General features: G+C 47.6%; 1 protein-coding gene across 1 annotated transcript in view; it reads right to left on the bottom strand.

Annotated features, from left to right (window-relative positions):
- LOC147884487 (tryptophan aminotransferase-related protein 4-like) overlaps positions 1 to 21,188 on the bottom strand; it is a 38,490-nt gene extending 17,302 nt beyond the window's left edge. Inside the window, exon 1 of the mRNA XM_087398790.1 lies at positions 20,762 to 21,188. Coding sequence (XP_087254916.1) covers positions 20,762 to 21,129 — 368 coding nt within the window. The 5' untranslated portion in view covers positions 21,130 to 21,188. The remainder of the gene's footprint in view (positions 1 to 20,761) is intronic.
- Positions 21,189 to 21,655: the final 467 nt, after the last annotated feature.

The raw sequence follows: 21,655 nt of genomic DNA, 5'->3' as shown, positions 1-21,655 counted from the left end.
TCAAATGGGAAGTTGGAAAAAACCCTGCGATAGATGATTGGCCTCTGACGTCATGCGGCCTAGTCGAGCTTGATCGTCGGGGGCGACGGGTGGCCTTGTGGATGAGGGCAACGGTAACCCCAGTGGGACGGGCCGAGAGCAGAGACGAGATGTCATGGACCTGGATGTGTGAGTCTGTCCGCTAACGCAGTTGTCGTGGCTCTGTCTCTCACTCACGTCCGCGTCGTCGGCTAGACTGAGAAGAGGTATCCTGTGACTGAAAGAAGTCAGTGATAGGCCATTCGGTGTCCTCCCGCTGTGTGTGCTGCTCGTGTCGCCGTGCTCGGAGAGAAGTATCTCGGTGGCAGATCATCTCATGTAAGAAAGCGGCTAGGCACCGCTGATCCGAGAATTGTAGCATGTGTGGGAGGGAGCCGAATCCGTTGCGGAAGAGGCAGTGGTATCGGCTCGAATGGCATAATAGGTAGGACATCTGAAAGCAAAATGCTCCTCCGACTCGATCTCCTGTAAGTCGCAAAGTGGGCAAGAAAAGTTCTCCTCGCAGGCTACTGGTGGCCAACACTGTGGGCGTGCACAGGGTGGTAGCATGCAGGCCATCTGATACAACAGTAATCTATGATGGGGGTATGGCAGACCATGCATTTTGGACCCTACTGCATAGCAGGATAGGCATCTGATTTAACTATTGTGGCCGTCAATACCACAGTCTTGCTCTATATATGACAAAGTTGCTTCTTGATTCCTCCCTCATCCTAAGGCTACGGATGTTCTCCTTCATCTCGTCCACCTTTTTCTCACTCTGTGCAATAGCTGCATAAGAATCCCTCAACGTCTTGGTGATGGAGACATCCAGCTCTTGGGCATTGATACTCCTCTGCTCAGTTGAGGGCGGTTTGCCTTGTGGCTTGCGTGGTAACCATAACATCAACATCATCATCCTCATACTCGAGTCAGTCACCATCAGGGTTCGCTGGCACTGGTCCATGCAAGCGGCCCCACAGAAGTATATGTGTCAAGGGGGTATTGATATGTAGCCAGTGATGGAGCACTGGCAACTATCTATGGGTGCCACCCGTCTCGGTCTCCTGGCAATGACTCTGCTCCTGACCAGGGCTATAGTAACCCCTGTGGGCCGAGCCCGAGGCCTGAACAGGGATGGGATCAGTGTGATCTATATGTCCGTCCGCTGTCGAGTGCGACGTGCCTTAGGCTCTGGGTCTCTGTTGCATCTGCTATCAGTGACTGTAGGGTCTCTGTTGCATCTGCTATCAGTGACTGTAGGGCGCGTGCGGTCTAACTGGAAGAAATCTGTGATCTTGCTTTGAGAGGAAACGGGTCTTGTGTCTAAGGACTGTCTCTGCGTCTTGAGTAAGTGCTCCCTATAGCAGACCGCCTCATGGATCAAGGCCCCTGGTCTGGGTATGAGAGAAGTCTAGATAATGGCCCAAGACCGTCCCTGAAAAGGCAATGGTATCAACTGCGGATCTCGTAGTACACATGGCATCTGAACGCGAAGTGCTCCTTTGACTCCACCTCATGTCGATCACATAACATGCATATGCGTCTCTCTCTAGGTATCCCCTCAGCTCACCCGCTCTCAATACGGAATCCGTGTGATGAAAGTCGAAACTACACGATAAAGATCCTCAGTGAGTGTGGCAGGTGGATGCGAGTGTACTATGGTGGAACAATGAAACCCAACCTCAGAGATGTGCAGACCGTGGTCTCTGTAGAACGTGGTCTCTTCTCGAATGACCTGGTTGACCTCATGGTATCCCAATGGGATAGATGGAGCATCTAAGTTGTACTAAAAGGGAGGCAGCCTGTCTATGTGAAGTGTCAATCTCTCAAACCACCTACGTGTCTGGGCACCTCTCTCATCCCCACCATCTGCGAGGCCCATGGATGAAGATAGAGCCAACTATGGCAACCTGCGTCGCTTCGCTGTAATGGACCCATACTATCTGACGTGGTGTAGATAGGTAAAGCCCATCCTACCCCCCCTACATTCTCAACAATTCATCTTTGTCCCAGTAGAGTCTCTCAGTGGCATGTTCTGGTCCTCCTTCCCATTCCTGGGGAAGAGTTGGTCTGGAACGCCACATCTAGCTACAGTGGGGACGCGCCAAACTTGCCCCGAATGATGTGCTATGGCACTAATGGCTTGCTTCAGATAATTCGCAAGAGCAAGACAATCTGTAATCACTCCCCGAGCCCACTCTGTGTTTGAGAGATCTGGCCCCCAACAAGGGCTGCCGTACATGCCTGCTGGTCGAACCAAGGAGTCAAAAAGAAGATCCTTCGTCTGAGGGTCTTGAAAGTGTGAGTGGAAGCACTCTCTCTCTAGACGAGCAAGTGAGGCATATCCCCGGCTCAAACAGGTCTGCATCGCTGGTCTCATCGTGAAAATCAAGCCAGAGAAGACGACACCCAGGTAGGTATATGAGGAGACGATCTCAACCGGTGATCCATCAATGTGAACTGCTCACTGCGCATGACGGCTTGAGATGTGTTGAAGATCATTACCTTGGCCTTACCAAGGTTGATCTTCAGATCATGTGACTCACAAAAAACCTGTATTGCATCCAAATGTCGCTGGAGGCCCTCAGCAGATGAGGACATGAGAGAGAGAGAGAGAGAGAGAGAGAGAGAGAGAGAGAAGAGAGAGTTTTAAAAGTCTTCAAAAGAGCGAAGGGTCGATACCTCAAGGACTGGGGATGTGGATACGTGTGTATCTTGGTGGGTCGATGAAGCCCTCTATTGAAATCGGTAGGCATTGGTCTTTGTAGAAGCTGAGCTTCACAAGGAGCTCACGAGCTGCCAACCGAGACCTGAATGTGTGTAACTCGGGGAGAGAGAGAGAGAGAGATTAACATCCTTGGAAGCCCTCATGCATACAAGCTTATGTGGCTAAGTCAAAGGACACGCTAGGGCCCTTGCTGAGTACCATGCTAAGCTAAAGAGCTGAAGAGCTGGAACTCAAAACACAAAACTGAAAAGTGAAACTCAAAAGCCAAAACCCGACGCCATGGTGGCTCTCCGGTGGGCAGCAAAGATGTCCTAGAACTGCATTTGTCGAGCTGCTTGTCACTGTGGCGGAGGACGTGGTCTCCTTGACCTCTGTATCGGGTGGGCTATGTCAAGTACGACACCTCGCCTCTAGTGGTCACCTTCGAGGAGAGCTGAGATAGACCGAAGTCAATCGTGCATGCTCTAGTCACTCTTCGTGCCGTGTCGTCTCTTCCCACTAATCCATACTGCTCTGATGTCAGCTAGCTCGTCCTCCTCCACCCCACTATGTCCTGGAGCTGACTCAAATGTATAGAAGTCCGTGATGTGCCGCTGAACTCAGTCTACCTTAGCCTCCTGCTGCGCGGTCATCTTCTGTTGCAATCTAATCTGTCGCAATAGCATCTCTTTGTGCCATCACATCTCAATTAGATAGAGCCCAACACAGACCGGGTCATGGAAGTGGATCAACCGTGAGAGTGGACCAAAGCCGTGCTCGTCCTGAAAGAGGTAGTGGTATCGTCCTTGGACCTCATAGTAGGCTGGGCAAGCAAGTACATAAGAAGTGCTCCTCTGTCTCAACCTTCCCTTGCATGCATAATATACAGATCCATTGCTCTCTGGGTATACCTACAGCTCACCCTGCCTCAATCCTTAGCTAATGGGACGAGACCTGCATCTGTCCAATGGAAATCCTCAGTGCATGTGAAACTCCTCTGTCCTCTAGGTAGAGGGGTCTGATGGTGAGTCCATCCTCCATACTCTCAAGAAGTCATATGGAGCTGGAGAAGATCTAACCGTATGATATGGTTAATCTCGTCTCAAGGGATCAACTAGAGCAGTACATCCATGCTGTACTGAAAGGGGGGAAGCCGGTCCATCTGAATACCCTACTGGCAAACCATGTGGATAAACATGCATACCATGCAGTACTGACCCCGCTCTTTGCTCACCATCTGGATGACTATAGTGCAACCTTGGCATTCTCCAGTGACGTAAGGCCCAAACTCTGTGGAGGAATGTCACGATCTGAAAAATGGCATCAATTTGGAGTGGTGTCATGGCAAACTCTGCCTGTACTATCTGATGGGGGACTAAGGGCTTACTCCGAATCATCCTAGACCCCATAGTCACCTGTTGCCGCTCAAATCTCCTCCATTATGTTGCCGAGAGATCACTCTCCCAAAAAGGGACTACATATATGGCACTGGGTAGTTGGCCTTACTAGTGTGTCGAAAAGCCAGCCCTTCGTTGGTGGATCCTGAAAGTGTACCTCAAAGCACACTCTCTCTATTCAAGCCATAGCTCCCTGTCCTCATGTGAATCGTGCCCTGGCGGCATGGGTCATTATGAAAACTGGCCTTGTGAAGAATGCCCCAAGTATGTGTAAGATTGCACTATCTCCACTAGCTCACCTCAGTAAGTGAAGCTATGTCAATGAAATTTAAGGACAAATCGATGTAATGGGGTGTACCTAGGGGTACAAGGTTTGTGTGAGTTTGTGTGTCACCACATGGTGGTTAGAGTGACCAGGTTAGGTGGTAGAAGGTTCTAGTAGGTGTGATTGAGAGAATCATGGACCTAATTGAGAGATACTGGGAGAAATTTGTGGATCTAGATGCTCTCTTGAGCTCACATATGTCACTCTTGGATGTAACTTGTGCCTATATATTGGGCATATCTCTGATGAATAGAATGTCCTTTTCATCATCTTGGTATCTCCATCTTGTCTCCATGCTACTCTAACATATGGTATCAGAGCTGTATGATCCTCCTTGAGCTTCTACCCACACGTGCCACGTGTCATCACCTCCTTCATCTTCTTCTCCAACCTCACCCTCATCTTATCCTCTTCTTGGCTGACCTAGGAGGGCTTCATCCATGAGATTCGCTTCACCATTGCTCCTATCCTCTTAGCGGAAGCTTCCTTACTCCAAGGCGCTTCTTCTCAACGGTGGATCTGCAAAACTCGCTGCTCTACAGCCCGGCATTGCCTGATTACAGCCCGTGCTTCTACCTCATCATTCCTCCGGTGTGCTCAGAATGTCGACTCAAGCTCTTGGCTCCAGCTTAGCAATGCTATGAGCAAGCTCCTCATGACTTTTGAGCTCTAATGGCGCTATAGTCAAGCTGCTGCAGTCCGTTTTCTTCCAGATATAGGTGGTCTTCTCATGGGCGACATCGCGTTTTATTTCGCCTCTCCTTCCTACTGGAAGTTGTCCTCAGTGGAGGCTTTCATTGCTTCCAAAAGCCCCTTGTTTGCTGCTCTCTACCTCCCCAATTTCGGCCTACAGCTCTCAGCTTCCCGAATTGGGGAAACTTGGAGAAGTTCAGTCAAAGTTTGACTATTCCAATCAAAGTTTGACTAATCCAATCAATTGACTAGTCAACTATGATGTTTATTATCTATTTTAGTTTGCTGGACTCTCAAATCTGTATGTTGACTGATATTCATTCAGATTTCAAGTCTCCAAGTGTCACTAACACTTTGGAAATTATGCTTATCATGATGTATGAGATGAATTTACATTTCAATGATTTCTTTTTGCCATACATTTATGAGATATGAGCTTCAATGTACAAGAGTAGACACTGCCCCTGCAATGACAAGTGGTAAGACCCTCTTCTCCATGAATATTTTCCTTGAGTTACAACAAATGTACAAGAAGATTGGACATTCCAAGGGAATTATGAAGAATCACAAGAAGAAAGATTGCTTGATGATCTACATTGATGAAATTCAAGAAGAAAAAGTGAAGAATGTCTACACCAAGAACCTCTCCAATGACAATGTACCTCAAACTATGGTAGCTTGGAAGAAAGAAAGAAAGAAAGAAAGAAATTTTATTAAAGTCTTCGAGAGACCGTGAAGGTCTATGAGACTAAAGATAACTAGTACAATGAGCATAACGGTGGCAGTCTCAAAACGGTCCGACCAACCGTTTCTTCAAAAAAGTTATGAAGGACGGTGTGTCTAGTCCTGGTGCAAAAATTGTGTATCTATCTCCAGATGATACAAAAAATGGCACAAAAAAATGGAGCAGAAGGGGGGAGATACAAATATTATATATGCCTGTGGTGATCGTCAGAGGCCAATCATAGAGGGCCCATCAAATGGGAGGTCGAAAAAAACCCTGCGATGGATGATTGGCCTATGACGTCACGTTGCCTAGTTGAGCTCGATCGTCGAGGGCAGCGGGAGGCCCTATGTTGAAGAACGAGAGCGACGGTGACCCCGTAGGGCGTGCTGATAGCATAGAAGGGTGTCATGGATCCGGATGTGTGAGTCTATCCACTGGCGTAGCTGTCATGGCTCTGGCTCTCACTCACGTCTCCGTCGTCGGCTAGACTGAGGAGAGGTATCCTGTGACTGGAAGAAATCAGTGATGGGTCGCTGAGTGTCCTCACGCTGTGTGGGCTGCGCATGCTGTCGTGCCCGGAGAGATGCATCTCGGTGGCGGGTCATCTCATGTAAGAAAGCGGCAAGGCACCACTGGTCCGGGGACTACAGCATGCGTGTGAGGGAGCCGAATCCGTCGCGGAATAGGCACTGGTACCGGCCTCGGATGGCATAATAGATAAGGCATCTAAAAGCAAAGTGCTCCTCCGACTCGATCTCTTGCAGGTCGCAAAGTGGGCAGATGCAGCCCTCTCGTGGGATACCCTCTGCGCGTCCACTCTCGATCCATAATCAGTGTGACGAAACCCTAAACTGGCCGAGTGAAATCCGGAGCGCATGCGGTAGATGAATCTGTGTATAGCCCGGGGGCGTGATGAAACCCTCCTGTGAGATCTGGAGGCAATGTCGGCGATAGCAATCGAGCTTCACAGGAAAAAGACAAGATATGCCATCAAAGGGGGGAAAAAGGACAAGATATGCCATCAAAGGGGAGAATTTTCCCACATCTTCAAAGTAGATTTTTTTGTATGTGTGGTCAATAATGGTTCTCTGCCATGGATAGTCCATCCTTAAATGATTGCTAGTCCTTTGTTTGAGGTTTTACCTTGTTGGACCCATGGGGATTTCCATACATAGTCATTGTCCAATCCTCCAGTTGTAAACCAAGAGTCCTAGGAGTGAGTCACAAGTTGGGGCCATGTGTGTTGCCACATGATGGTGGGCAAGCCATGGAGCATCCCATGTACTACTGCTGAGGAATGAGGTCATCAATTTGGGGGGAGGAATGAAGGACAAATTGATATAATGGGGTGTACCTAGGGAAAAGGTTTGTGTAAGTTTGTGTATCACCACATGGTGGTTAGAGTGACCAGATTAGGTAGTAGAAGGTTCTAGTAGGTGTGATTGAGAGAATCATGGACCTGATTGAGAAAGAAAGAAAGAAAGAAATTTTATTAGAGTCTTCGGAAGACCAATATGAGCCTGAAAGAAATCTTGATATAAATCACAGTAAGGGTGGAGCTACTAAAACGAGCATCATCACCCGTGCTAAATCCTAAGTCTGATCATACATAATCAAATACATCTGAGTGTGATAATGAAAAGAAAAAAGACTGGAGAGGAGCAGAATCCTCCGTATGTCATGTCGCCCTGGCTGGTGCATAGCCGATGATGGGACGCTAGCATTCGTCAAGGGGTGTCGTGCGTCTCGGTCTCCTGGAGGAGGCTCGACGCAAGACCAGAGCCACCGTGACTCCCGTGGGACGTATCCCAGGTCTAAACAATGACGGGAGGTTCCCCAGAGTGATTTGTGTGTCCCCTCGATGTCTTGTGTGTTGTGTTGCGATCGTCGGGTTGGGGTCTCTGTCACGTCTGCGGCTAGAGATTGGACGATCAATGTCACTCGATGGGAAGAACTCTGTGATCCTGCTTTGAGAGGTGTCTGATGGTGTGGCCAAGCCCCGTCGCCTGAGTAAGTACTCTTTGTGTCAGACCCCCTCGTGAATGAAGGTCACTAGGCATCTCTGATCTAGGTAGGCGAGGAATCTGGAAAGGAGTCCGGAGCCGTCTCAGAAGAGACAGTGGTAGCGACCTCGGATCTCGTAGTACACTAGGCACCTGAAAATAAAATGCTCCTCCGACTCAACCTCCTGACAGTCGCACAATATGCATATGTGATGCTCCCTAGGGATCCCCTCTGCTTGTCCGATGGAGATCCATAGTGAGTGAGGCATATGAAGCTCAGTGTATCCCGGTGGTGTGATGAATCCCTCCTCCGAAATACGAAGACAGTAATCTCTGTAGAAACTCAGCTTCACTGGAAGCTCCCTCGACTCCAACCAGGTCCTAAAGGTGTGTAGCTGCAGGAGATCCTCTCGAATGATCTGGTTGGTGTGTGGCCCGATCCGGATGGTAGGTGGGAGTACCGGAGGGGCATCTAAACTGTACTGAAAAGGAGGTATCCTATCGATGTGAAACCCTAGTCTCACAAACCATCTGTGAGTCCATGCATACCAGCATTGCTCGTCTCCCTCTACTGCCAACCTCATGGAGGAATCGAGAGCCAACCATGGCAACCTCTATCTCCCTGATGTGCAGTCCCCATATGATCTAACCCGGTGTAGATATGTGATGGTCTAAAAGGCTGCATCTAGTTAAAGTGAAGAAGCACCAAACTCGGCCTGAATGATGTGATGTGGTACAGATGGTTTCCCCAGGATCATCCGTGAGAGCATGAGGATCTATAGGCGCTCCACCCGTATCCACTCTATCTCTGACATGTCAGGTCCACAACAAGGGCTGCCATACATACCGGCTGGTCGAACCAAGGAGTCGAAGAGAAGAGCCTTGGTCCAAGGGTCCTGGAAGTGGAGTGGAAGCACTGTCTCTCTAGCCGACCCAGTGAGGCATATCCCCTACTCAGTCTAGCTTGCATTGTTGGTCTCATCGTGAAGATCGGGCCGGAGAAGATGACCCCCAAGTAAGTGTATGAGGATACGATCTCAACTGGTGACCCACCAAAAGTGAACTGCTTCCGTTGCATGTTTGCTTGAGAGGTGTTAAAGATCATGACCTTGGTCTTGCCAAGGTTGACCTCCAAATCATGGGATAAACAAAAAGCCTGCAGTGCATCTAGGTGTCGCTGGAGCCCCTCAGGTGTGGACGACAAAAGTGCCACGTCATCTGCATAAAGAAGAATCCTGATGATGATCCCGGCAAGTGAGCAACCGGTCCCTCCGGGAGCCCCCATGAAAGTCTCAAGCTCGATGTAGAGGCCAAACAGGATTGGTGATAAGGGACAACCCTGTTTGACCCCTATGGTACTCATTATCTCATCTGTCCAACCTGCGCCTATCCGAACTCAACCTGAGACACTCTCATGAAGTGCCATGACTGCCCAGATGATCTCCTGATCAAATCCTAGTGTCTGTAGGCATGTGATGAGACGAGCTCGAGGTACTGTGTCAAAGGCTTTGCGAAAATCCACAAAGCAGCAATATATCCTCTCCTTCTGTGATCTGGCCTCCTCAATGATACTTCTGAGTGTGAGTATGTGATCCATAGTCCCATGATCTCGCCTGAAACCGGCCTGACCCTCTACTCTGAGCCCTCTCATCTCTGCGAATAGGCTGACCGACGCATCCAATACTGCTACATAGATCTTGGACATCACATATCCAATCATGATAGTCTTGTAGTTACTCGGGTCCATGGGATCCCCTGCCTTGTGGATGGGGGTGATGGTGTTAAGTGTCCAAGTGCGGGGGAAGCCAAGGCAAACTGTGTCATTGAATAACTTTGCTAGGATCGAGGCTACCCATATGCGATAAACTCAGTGCATAGCCCCTCGTGATCCTTAGCTCGACCATTGTGCAGTTTCAATGTCGCGTCCTTGACTCCCCCTCTGGTGAAGAACGTGCAAGTGGTGGGGCGAGGTGTGTGTATGAGATCTGGAGTAGGCTGGTGTGGGACATCATAAAGATGGCGTGCATACGTGTGCCAAACTCTCGTGTCGGTGAGGGGTGATGGAGACCTACGCTCAAGGAATCTCCGCCAAAAATCCTTAGAGTTGTTGCTGTACAAGATGTTTAGCAACTCCTCATTTCGACGAAGAAATGCCTGTTGCTTCCGACGTACGAGACGTCGGTACTTGCGTACCGTGTCTGGTGTGGTCGGGAGGTGACATCTGGTTTCAAGTCGGAGTTATCGGCGATAAGCCTTGCACTCCGCATCGTACCAGTTGTTGCAGGGCACAGAACCAAGAGGTGGTGGTCTAGTGGACGTGTGGTGTGGGGAAAGATTTGGAGGGCAGCCTCGTGGAGTGTGCGACTAATCAGGGCAGCGCGGTCCTCTATGAGTAGTAGTGATCGATGTAGGTTAGGAGTCTATTTAGGCGTCCAAAGTAGGCAAGGGAGAGGCAGTGATCAAGGTGTATGTCGTGGTAGGTGTCGTGCTTCCTATGTGGTGTGTGTGGTGTGGCTAAGCGTGGGGTTGCGATAGTAAAGAATAGGTATGTGTGATCAGCTCCTGGAGGGAGTGGTGCTACGGTGAAGTCGGTGATACATGAGGTGAAGGTAGGGGATCCCATGATGTAATCTACTACACTAGTGCCCCCCCCGTGTGGGAAGCAAGTAAAACCACCTGCGGAGGGCCATAGGTCAAGCCCGTTGTAGATGATGAGATCATGCATCCTGCCCAAATCAGGGAGAGCGCGTCCATATGGTGTAACAGGCCCGTGTCGGTCCGATGAGACCCTAGTCATACCTGCTCCGTCTAGTTCCATGTCTGGTAGCATGATAGAGTCGTCTCGGAAGTCCAGGAGTGGTGCCTAGCGCGTGCTCGTCCTGGCGTTGAAGTCCCAACAAGGAGAACTTCCCCGTGGGCTGAAAGGTATGGGATATCCTGATATAAGGGTGCATATGGCGATGTCTCACCCTCCTCTTGTGCCACTCTGGCGAAGTGGGATGTGTCTAGCGGGAAGTAGCATATTGCTATGAAAAGGTCACGAGTGGCCGTGCGTCGGCGGATCCGGATCCACATGAATCGGGAGTGTGCGTCCTTCCACTCAATGGAGATGGCTCCAGCAATGGAAGACCTGTACAATACTGCGACCCCGCCTGATCCTCGAACTCCTCTTGTATCCCTCGTCTCATCCGTGAAAGCTGAGAGATACTAGGAGAAATTTGTGGATCTAGATGCTCTCTTGAGCTCACATATGATGTCACTCTTGGATGTAACATGTGCCTATATATTGGGCATATCTCTCATGACTAAACTTTCCTTTTCATCATCTTGTTATCTCCATCTTGTCTCCATGCTACTCCAAGAGAAATACTGCGCGTGAGGTGTTGAAGATAACTTGAAAAGTCCATGATATCCGGGTATAAGACAGCATATGGGATGCCTTCCCCTCCTCTTGGAGATCTGAGGCAAAATGTGAGGTCTCTAGGGAAACGTGCTAGACTGTAATAAAGGTATCCCTCCATGATGTGCTCCTGATCAAAATCTAGAGGAATGTTGGAACTGTTGTGGTAAACCTGTGGTGAGAGGACTCTCTCCTAAGGGTCACTGGGGCTAGTCTTGGAGCTAGCCACTTGGCACTGAGGCATGCAGCAGCCCACGTAGAGCTCATGAAGGCAGTGTTAACACAAGAGGCGGCTTCTTCCATCTTGGAAGGCTTCAGATTCTTCCATGAGAGTCGGAAGGAGGTGACCTCTGGTGGTGACAAGGAGACATCAGTGGAGGTGTCTCCTGTGGGTTGATTGGAGCTGCTGATGTGCGAGTTTAAAACGTGGTTCTTCTTCCCTGGATACAGTCACAGTGACCTCTAGTGGCGACAAGGAGACATCAGTGGAGGTGGCTCCCGTGGGTTGATTGGAGCTGCTGATGTGCGAGTTAAAACCTGGTTCTTCTTCCTTGGCTACAGTCACGATTTCCAGCATCTATATGAGCAGTTTTGTGTGTCGCGTTAGTTAGAGTCAAGTAGTGGAGCTTCAAGGCGCATGTCACCCTTCATTCCAGAACCTGTGTGGAGGTCTTTGGCTGAGTGCTATGGTGTATATGCTATAGTACACCAGCAGCTTGTTATGAGGTCGTTTTATGCAATGTTGAGTCAATTTGGCTCTCTCTCTTGTCCTAGAGCTGTGTCTAGCTGTTGACATCCGTTTGTGGTCTATTATGCTTCTAGGACGTCCACAACAAGCCCCGTAGGGATGCGTGGAGTTCATTCTACTTTCTAGCAATAAATTTCTGTGATTGTGGTCTCTACTAAATCAATCTTCTCCTTATATTTTATGCAAAATCTGCTTGCGACTGGTTATTAACCGAGAGCTTCTTAAGCCCTTGTCTAATCAATTCTCCAACAAGTGGTGTCAGAGCCACCTTTCTTCAAGCTTGTGATCAGTATATCAGCATGGATAGTTTGTCCTCCAAATCCTGGTCCAAATCTGGTTTCCAAGAGAAATCTGTAGTAAGATTTGATGGGAGGAACTTTCCCTCATGGCAGTTATTTGTTCGACTACTTTTTATAGAGAAAGGGCTATGGGGGGTTGTGTCCGGTTTGAAAAGGAGGCCAGTTAATAACCAAGGTCTAGAGAAGATGAATGCATGGGATTTCAAGCGTGAAAAAGCTCTAGGTCTTCTGAGTAGGGTTCTTGGAGTTGACTACTTCAATCACGTAGATATTTCCAAGACTGCATCCATACCCCATCTCCCTATGCAGTCAAAGGGTCCTTGTCTAGATGGTCAAGAGACAACCCTCGCATGTTACTGCACACTTCCCCTCCCTGGGAGTGGTATCCTGTTGCTGTAGCAGGGCTTGCCTCTCCTCTGCCTGCAAAGGATTAAGATCCCCATATACTAAAGTCTCATCCGACCCCCATGCTCCCTCAATAACATGCTCTGGCACCCCCAAGGTGGTGGTCACAAAGGTTGTAGCATCTGAGATGGCGGAGCTCACAAGAATGTGGAACCCCATGAACCTTGATGTTGAGAGCCTTATTGGCTCTCTACTACTGCTCAAGTAGAGTGGCTGAAACAATTGCCTTTGCAACACCGCAACAGCCACCCACTTGGAGGTCTCCTCAATGGCTGTCTGCATCGTGGGTATTTGCTCCTCTATTGTGGGGCTGCTCCGATATCTCTTCCCGGCATTGGAGGTCCTTTATCTCCTTCCAGAGATCAGCGGCCTTTGCCTAGGCCATGGGGAAATCGTACCTAAGAGTGTCTATTTGTCTCTGCTGCTCTACCCCTATAACGTGCATGTGGTGCACCTCCCTAGAGAGCTGTTGTAGCTGCTGCAGGATTTCCAGGGGGGCCATGTGCTGCTGTGATGCGTAGGCGTGTAGCATAGAGGTGGCAGGTAGAGTATGAGCTGAGGGGGTAATGACCTAGGGAGTGAGAAGATGCAGTGTGTATGGTTGGGCAGTTATGGGATCCAGGTGGATAGACTTTCCCCCTTTCAGTATAGCCTAGATGCATCACCTAAGCTGTTCCCACGAGAGGAGATCAACATTATCATTTGGTTGGACCTCCTCCAGCTCTACACGTCCCAAACTTGGGGGGGAGATCAGGAGTTTCCCACCAAGACACAGTTCTATCATGATCATTTCCTAAGGATATTGGAGTATGGCCTCATCATTAGACCCCGGTATCTTGAGGATAGGAGAGTCGCAGACCGTGCACGATGGGAGTGGTCGAGACATAGGATGTGTCTGCCTTGTCTACTATGAGAACCGAGGACGTTACCATTGCCTCTTCCAAAAGGGGCTTGGCTTTGGCCCACTTACGTGGTTGATCCACTTTTCCGACCAGGTCTGTGGGACTCTACTTGATAGAGATGCGATGACACAGAGATACACTGTTGCGACAGACCAGAGAGCAACAGGAGATGATGCCAATTGACCGAGCAGAGACACATGTCACATATTTCTTTGCATCTGAGTCAACTTCGGGCGATGCTGAGGAGTTAGATGAGATGAGGGCATCATGGATTACAGATGAGATGCACACAGACTACATGCGACACAACGAGGGACCCCTACGGTTAACCTATTCAAACCTTTTCTATGAGGAGGGATGCTACTGGTTATATGCTGGAACTGAAGCAAATTAGTGTTTACCCAAAGAGCTGCAAGGCACTAAGTCTCTTACCACTAAAATTTCAGTAGTATTTTCTTGATGTTTCTTTTTCCAAATAACATGCTTTAAGACCAGTCTCAGCAATTTGCGGAATCCAGACCACTTGCATAGGCATGGGAAAGCAATGAACTCGTGATCGAGCACATGGCTATGACGGCGTTGTTGAAATTATTGACGTGGAGCGCACAAAAGTGTGACAGGAATTTTGAAGAGAAAATTGGGAGGAGAATTGGAAGAGACGCTTTCCTGTCGACGTTTGCATCGCAGTTAGGAACAGCGTCAGCGCATCGCGGACCAGTAAAGCATTCGTAGCATTCGCAGAGGAGCTCCTCTGTTTCGTTGCCAGTCGAGAGTAGAGTATCGACGTACAAGTCGCCGTTACCGTTGCAATCGTAAAGGGCAGCTCGTTCTGCAGCCAGAGAAGCGAGGCTAGTCCATCCGGGATCTTGGGTGATGCGAGGGACTATGGGGGAGGGCCAGAGCCAGGATATGGAAAAGACGAGATTGAAAAGGAGAGAAATGGCGAAGAGGCTGGCTTTGAAGGGGGGGAGCAGGTGGTGTTGACGATGAGGAGGAGGAGGAGGAGGCGGCGGGAAGCAGGAGGAGGCGGCCATGGCGAGAAGCCGAGGACGAGGAAGAGGAGCAGCAGCAGCCCCATATTCAGTCTTGAAGCTTGTGGACAAGACATGTACGTGCAACGTCACTGTGAACGTAATTCTCCTTGGACGTGGGACACCAATCTCATTGGTTGGAACATCCAATATCTTTCCTGCTTACGTTTTGGGATTATGCTTCTTCAAAAGTCAATGTTCAGCGATTAACATTTCAAATTAGCTCATTGGAAATCATCCTCCTAGAATTTAGACTTTCTAGTTGTTTTGCCACTAGATTTCCTCTTTGGGCCATTGCCCAGGCTGCATGAATCATGGTTGGAAGTTGGAGCTCAACTATCGATTTAAACTGCATTAGCTTTGATGATCGATGCTCTCTGTTCACAATACTTCAACCGCTTACTCCTGCAACCTTCTTAATCAACTAGCACAAAAATCAAGCCTAGTGTTGTAAGGCAACCTTCCAAAGCGAATCCAAGGTGTGACTTGGGACATCAACTCGGCCTTTTTTATGTTTAATCATGTAAACTAATTTGCTCATAACCAACCATGCCTCAAAGGGACTGTGTGCATTGGCTCTTAAGAAAGCATTAAAGGCCATGGCCCACCTTCCATGTCCCTTATTCCCCACATGGGTACCTTGACTTGTCGACGGGTTTGGGTCCCACATTCAAACTCATGATGCATACAATCTAGCGATGCGTGTAGTCGACCTAGTTGTGCGGCCAAGTAAATCGGGTGGCCAAATTTGCCACATGGCACAAAAGGGCAAGGAGAAGGGAGAAGAAAGGAACCTACAAACATGCCATATTGCATACCCCTTTGCTACTCAATTTTACTCTAGCGAGCCAATTATTGCAATCCTTGGTTTGAAGAATGGGAATCTTTAAGCCTTTCAAATGATTGACACCTATGGAGATTAGTCATCATCTCTCAAAAGCAATACACATATGGGTACACAATACACTTCATAAGGTCACTTTTTCAAAGTGTGGTCCAAACTTAACGATAAGGGAAGATTGTGAGAGAAATTTTCATGGTGGTTGAGGGAAGCACAAAAATATCCCAAATCAAAGCTTCTTTTACCAATGAGAGCTTGAATGTTCCATGTAAAGAACTAATGTCTGCCACAAATATTTCACATGACACATGTACTCCCTTACACACATGCACACATCTCTTGCTCCATGTGAAAACATGTGCCATAAGTAATTCACAAGACACACATGCTCCCTTACACACGTGCATCTCTCTCTCTCTCTCTCTCTCTCTCTCACACACACACACACACACACACATAGGAGAGTTGAATTAGTCATAAGAACGAGCAGTCAAGCGACAATATGAGGATAGCTTGTTGTTGTAAACCCATTGTAAATGTGAGGAATTATGTGTTCAATGGGCCTCTAGAGTATACACATGGACTTGAGATGCAAGAATGAGTATCCCGTGAGCCTTAAGGAGATTATCGCATGGACAACATTATAGGGCTCCCAAATGTTACAGATACAAAAATATAAATAAAGCATATGTGATTATGTATAGTAAATAAGTAAAGCACTAGTATGGCATCTGTGCAGTATTCAAGCACTATATCGATTGAATGATTGTTTAATCAAATCATATAAGTAAAGAACTATTTATATATGTGTCTGGTGATGTGTGTATATATATGTGTGTGTAATGTGCATGTCCATGTGTGCATATGCACTTGTCTGTGTGTGTGTGCATGCGCACACACGTGCCTACGTATGTGTTTATGTGCGTCCATCTATCTGCATGTGTGATAGTATGTTTGTGTGTTTGCGCACACACTTGCATGTGTGTGTCAGTGTATGAGTGTCTGCTTATGTGTGAATATTTGTATGTGTGTGCACCCCCTACCTATGTGTATGGTGTACACATTGTCTTTGCTTGCACGTGCATGTGTGTGTATGCATGTGTTTGCACGTGCATGCGTGTGTATGTATGTGTTTGCATGTGCATGTGTGTGTATATGTGTTCACCCCATGCCTATATGTACACGTGCATATGGTACCTTGTAGTGTGATGTGTGCATGTGCGTGCATGCATGTGTGTGCGCGCTTGTATACATACGTGTATATGTGTGTTGTGCATGTATACATGTGTGTATATGTGTGTTGTGCATGTGTACATGTATATATGTGTGGTGTGTGCGTGTGTATATGTGGGCTGTTGATGGTCCAAGAGTCCAAGGATGCTAGTCCAAGAGCCCGTGGTAGTCTAAAAGTCCAAGGGTGGTAGTCTAAGAGCTTGTGGTAATCCATGAGTCATAAAAGTCCAACAGTCCAAGGGTGGTGAGAGGTAGTGATAGTCCAAGAGTCCAAGGGTGACATGTGGCAAGATTTCCTAGGCTCTTCTTCTACAAGCTTCCGTGTGGCAAAAACCCATCCTCTTCTCCAAGCTTCCGTGTGGCAAAAACCCATCCATGGTTAATAGGTAGAAGAGATACATGTTTTGTATAATAAAGCCATGATAAAATATTTTCCCAAGAGGGGTACAAATTTGGACCATTTTTCAACTGATCCACTTTCATGAGCAAGTTTGCATTGGTCTCTACTTGATTGAGATGTAGCAACATGCAGAGACCCTAATGAGATAGATCGGATAGCAGGAGATGATGATGATAGACAGAGCTAGACCAAACACACAGGCATGCCACAGACTTCTACATGTTCCATCGGGACCAGGAGATAGTGGAGTGGAGGAGGAGGAGGTAGCTAAGGTAGAGTGGACTAGCACAATGAGGCGATGAGGAGTTGTGGACCTACAGCCTACAGCAACAACAACCATTCACAGAGCAAAGGTTGAATAGAGCATGCAAGATAGTAGTCCAATCTATCCTAACTCTACTCAGAGGGGACCATCAAAGTCGACGTGTAACTGCCCATAGGATACAGAGACCATGAAGGTCGTGACCCCGCCATAACAAGAGACATCCCATTGAAGGACTATTATGGCATCAACACTATAGCTGAACATCTCCTACTTTTTCTTCTAGGATTTATGATTTTTGAGTTCTAGTTCTTGGGTTTCTTAGTATAGCACTCGGTAAGAGCCCCACTTGCCCTTACATCAGCCCATAGCATCTTGTATGAGATATTATTTTGATTATACCTTGGCTCATAGGCCCGTGAAGCCTTATAAAAAGATTACTCTCTCTCTCTCTCTCTCTCTCTCTCTCTGCCAGCTTAAGGAACGTTTGTCTATAAGCTTTTCAAGCACAGGAACTCACCTAAGACATAAAGGTAGTTTCTCTTAATACCCTCCCCTCCAAGGGAGCAGCCTTTGTGTATGAGGATTTTGTATTGCTCAGGTCCCATAGGCCGATTTTTGGTCTTCAGAGGACGATAATATATTCTTCTTCTTCTTCTTCTTCTTCTCATCAACTTTCATATGGGGTTGAGTGATATAACACAGATGGCACCTAGGACATACCCTGATGATGACCTCACACTCTTGCAGCAAGGGAGAAAATATTTAGAGTAATGGGAACAAGACCAAAAGGGAAATGGACTGCATAAAAGACGGTAAGGTGATCATTTGAGAAAAAAGAGAAAGATGAAACCAACATATGAAGGTGTCAAGCCTATGGGATAAGGGTACAAGCTAGATTGTACATGGCTATGTTGAATTGCAATGGTACTCTATGATTGGTAGAGATGTTATCTTTTATACTAAGACACACGAGAGCCCTAAGAGAGGGCTACCCATAATGACTAGATACACTAAGGAGTCTACTCGAAGGAAGGAGAAGAGGAGAGATAGGTCTTAGGGGTGCAATAGTTCTTTTCAAATCATACCTTAGACCACTCATATCTATGATGTGGAAGGAGGAGCATGCACAACATATGAGTTTAAACATCTGATGTGATCACACACCCATTCATCATTGTAGTGTTACTTTCCTTGGATAGATCATCCTAATTGCATGAGGCTACCATAAAGGACCACCACTCGTATGTGATGATACAGGATGGCATCCTGGAGTTCTCTAGGCACCTACCTTCTAGGGGACATAAACACATGCAGAGAGAGTAGACAAGTACAAGTGAGCCTACTCAATTTTGGATCTGACCCTCTCAAAGTAATATAAGTGGATTCATTAGAGCTTGGGATAGTGAGGACTCAATGATGCACCGCAAGTAAAGGAGTATATCTGTTTGGAGATGGGGGCGGTACATGACTTGATCATCTATAATAGCCTTAGCAATGTCTTATCTAGAGACCTCACTTGCTTCCACATGGCGGAGGGACAAGTATAGTGAACCATTTAATGGGAGGGCTAGCCTTTGTTTAGAACTTTGTGGTCCCCTCTACCCCTTTGGCACCGACTACTCTTATCTCGCATTTGTGATCTTGGCTGCTACCCTGCCATCACCCATGCATAGATACACTTTGATCATGCCCTCAATGTGGCCTATGAGATCCACCTATCTCATGAGCTATCGACCTTCCTTGGAGACGATGTAGAGCGTGCCCATGCCTTAAATGCCCTTGTATCAATGGTTTAGGATACTTAGGATACTGCCTCTAGATCATTCCCATGCACGACTCAATCTATAGCATGCTCTCTAGCCAAGAAGATGTCCTAGAGCTAGTGGTTTGATGCTTAGTGTTGAGAGATGAGATCCCACCTCATATGCAAGCAGGATTTAGCACATTTGATGATGTCTAAGGCATAGCGAATCTCATGCTGCCTTACACACCATAACAGGTAGGTTTTCCAATCACACATGCTTAATGAGATGTGGTAATCTAGCACACATATGCCACATCAATTAGGCGACATTTGATATTTCATTTCCTACCGAGGCCCACTGCATCTACCTTATTTACGACATGGAGTGTGACAGCTACACTATGCCAACTCCACAACAAAAGAGCCCAAGCCCATGAGGGATTATGGATGGAGCTATTCGCACATATGCAGGAGGTCCTTAGCACATATATTCAATCATATGCCATGGGTTCCCCCCTCTTGGAGCACCACCACAATAGTATCGATACACAAAGCAAGGAACCCCATGGATATGGGGTACTACAACACTCTCATGATAGGCCACACACTAGCCAAGATCTACGAGTTTGTATTGGAGAGGGGCGTCAACAATTTCGCAGAGGCTCACACATAGTGTGCTTTGGGATAGGCTGGGTTCCAAAGACAACAGTCTACTCTAGATCTCATCTTCACTTTATGGGTCATCATTGAGAGGCAAATTTGATATTTGAAAAAATCTACGCTTGTTTTGTAGACATTCTAAAGACTTTTGATACAGTTTCATGATCTCATATGATTAGGAGACTTTAGGAGACCCAAATCCCAAGAATCATGATTTGGGGTGTGCTGAGTCTCTATGAGTCAATTAGAGGGAGAGTACAAATGCCAGGTGGCCTGTTGAACTAAATTGAGAGCAAGATGGAGTGGTCTTTTTCTTTTTTTAAATAATAAAACTCACCCACCCAACTCACACACCCGGTTGAGGCTATCGAGGGGCATCCTGCCGTGCCTCTACCCTAAGGGGATCAAACGAGGGCGGCCGCCTTGGTAGGCTGGCAACCCTACCACTGGGCTGCCGCGGCTTCCTCAAGATGGAGTCATCTTTTGGAACAACAAGGAAGTGCTTACATCCTCCCTTGTGTTGAGATTTGGGGGATGTTGACATTTGAAAGAGCCCCTTTATCCCACCCTGCGCTTTTTCTATGAGGAGGGTAATACGAACCTAAATATATTTACCCAAATAGCTGCAAGGCAGTGGGACAAACTGGCTAAACTATCACCACATTCTTTAGAGAACGCCATAAGTAACGCCTTGATCAGTGTCTCTTACCACTAAATTTCAGTACCATTTTCTTGATACTGCTTTAAGACCGCAAGAGCATTTGGGATTCAGCCAGTGTCTGGTTACCTATAGATCTTCACATCTTGCATTCAGATGGACAAGGCACATGTGAACGCAATGAACTCGTGATCCAGCAAATGGCTGTGATCGGGGCATTGGACTGTTGCCACTATTGACTTGGAGAGCACAAAGTGTGTCCGGAATCTAGTTGAAGAGGAACTTGGGAGAAGAGCGCTTGCCTGTTGACGTTTGCATCGCAGTTAGGAACAGCGTCAGCGCATCGCGGACCTGTAAAGCATTCGTAGCATTCGCAGAGCAGCTCCTCTGTGTCGTTGCCAGACGAGAGGAGAGTATCGACGTACAAGTCGCCGTTACCGTTACAATCGTAAAGAGCAGCTCGTTCTGCGGCCAGAGAAGCGAGTCTAGTCCATGATCCCGGATCTTGAGTCATGCGAGGGACGATGGAGGAGGGCCAGAGCCAGGATATGGAAAAGACGAGATTGAAAACGAGGGAAATGGCGAAGAGCCTGGCTTTGCAGGAGTGGAGCAGGTGGTTTTGATGATGGAGGGGCGGGTGAGGGCGGAGCAGAGGGGCGGCCATGGCCATGGCGAGCTCTACTTCCACAATTACAGTTTCGACGGATGCAGCTGAATATACATATTCAATTGAAGGTGCATATTCAGCCTTGAGAGGACAAGATGACTACCTACGTGCAACGTCAGTGTGGACGTACTCCGACTTCCATACGTAACCTTTTAGTATAGAGGACCATTATACCACGCTTCCTTTGGATTTCAAGGTCGATGCTAGGCAAAGGTGAAACATTTGGTTCATGGAGTCTCTTGTAAATTTCATTTACTTGGATGATCCATGCCCTTTATCAACCAATCCTATTGTCTAAGCTTTCTCTAGTTTTCTAATCCACTAAGCGTCACTCTCTAATGGTTCTCTAATGGTGTTACGCACCCTTCTAAACCAATTCCAAGTTGTGCCTTGGGCAGCAACTTGGCTATTAAATCACATGAACTAATTTGCTCATAAACCAACCACATCCCAAAGGGGGATCTTTAGAAAGTGCTAAACACCATGGGCCACCTTCCATGTCCGTTATTCCCCACATAGAGGGAACTCA

Source organism: Dipteris shenzhenensis, chromosome 27, assembly GCF_047967505.1.
Source record: "Dipteris shenzhenensis isolate YYH24624 ecotype China chromosome 27, Dip_SZ_1.0, whole genome shotgun sequence".
NCBI classification, from domain to species: domain Eukaryota; kingdom Viridiplantae; phylum Streptophyta; class Polypodiopsida; order Gleicheniales; family Dipteridaceae; genus Dipteris; species Dipteris shenzhenensis.
The sequence above is the reverse complement of the archived record's forward strand: the minus strand, read 5'-3'. Positions and strand labels throughout refer to the sequence as shown.